At 61.2% G+C, this 742-nt stretch overlaps 1 protein-coding gene across 1 annotated transcript in view; it reads right to left on the bottom strand.

Annotated features, from left to right (window-relative positions):
* CHRND (cholinergic receptor, nicotinic, delta (muscle)) overlaps positions 1-725 on the bottom strand; it is a gene marked incomplete at its 5' end in the record, with an annotated part of 2,468 nt that extends 1,743 nt beyond the window's left edge. The window contains 2 exon segments of the mRNA XM_009573961.1: positions 55-175; positions 521-725. Coding sequence (XP_009572256.1) covers positions 55-175; positions 521-725 — 326 coding nt within the window.
* Between the last annotated feature and the right edge of the window lie 17 nt (positions 726-742).

The following is a 742-nucleotide window of genomic DNA, read 5'->3' as shown; positions in this document are numbered from 1 at the left end:
GCCCTTTGGCACCGCAGGGACCCCACGATGTCCCCGCTGCACCCAGTGGTGCCCAGGACTCACTTGCCGATGAGGGGGATGGCATGGGAGGTGGCGGGCAGGCGCTGGGAGATGAGCAGAAGGAAGACGGACTGGGCCAGGAGCACTGAGATTACCAGGGTCATCTTCTCACCACCTGGAGAGCAGGTGAGGTCAGGGCTAAACCCTGCTCCAGGTCCCCCTCCCAGTGCACCCAGTGCTGGGATTGCCCTCCCAGTGTCCCAACATACAGTGCCCCATACAGGGTTTTCTATTATGGGGGTACCCCAGGGTCCCACATGGGGTATCTTGTGCCCAAGTGTGCCCCTGCCAGGGTGCCTGGCTGGGATTATCGTGTCCTATGTGGGGTGTCCCAGTACCGTGATGTCCCCGTGCTGGGCATTAGGGTGTCCCCATGTACCAGGACCTGGTGCAAGTGTGGGACATGGAGGTGCCCCATGGGGTGACCCCCCCCGGTGCAGGTGCCGTGGGGCTCACTCACTGTCGGCGGGTAGGTAGAAGACAAAGATGGCCATGAAGGTGATGAGGATGCAGGGCGTGATGATGTTGATGACATAGAAGAGCGGCTTGCGCTTGATGATGAGGTAGAAGGTGATATCCTGGTGCTCGCTGCTCTCGGGGGGGTTGTCGGGGTGGATGTTCTTGCGGGCCGGGCGGTGGATGATTTCCCATTCCCCATTCTCTGCCAGGGCACACGGGACAA

The sequence above is a fragment of the Fulmarus glacialis genome, unplaced genomic scaffold (assembly GCF_000690835.1).
Source record: "Fulmarus glacialis isolate BGI_N327 unplaced genomic scaffold, ASM69083v1 scaffold30693, whole genome shotgun sequence".
In the NCBI taxonomy this organism is placed as follows: Eukaryota; Metazoa; Chordata; class Aves; order Procellariiformes; family Procellariidae; genus Fulmarus; species Fulmarus glacialis.
Note: the sequence above shows the minus strand (reverse complement) of the source record. Positions and strands in the feature narration are given on the sequence as shown.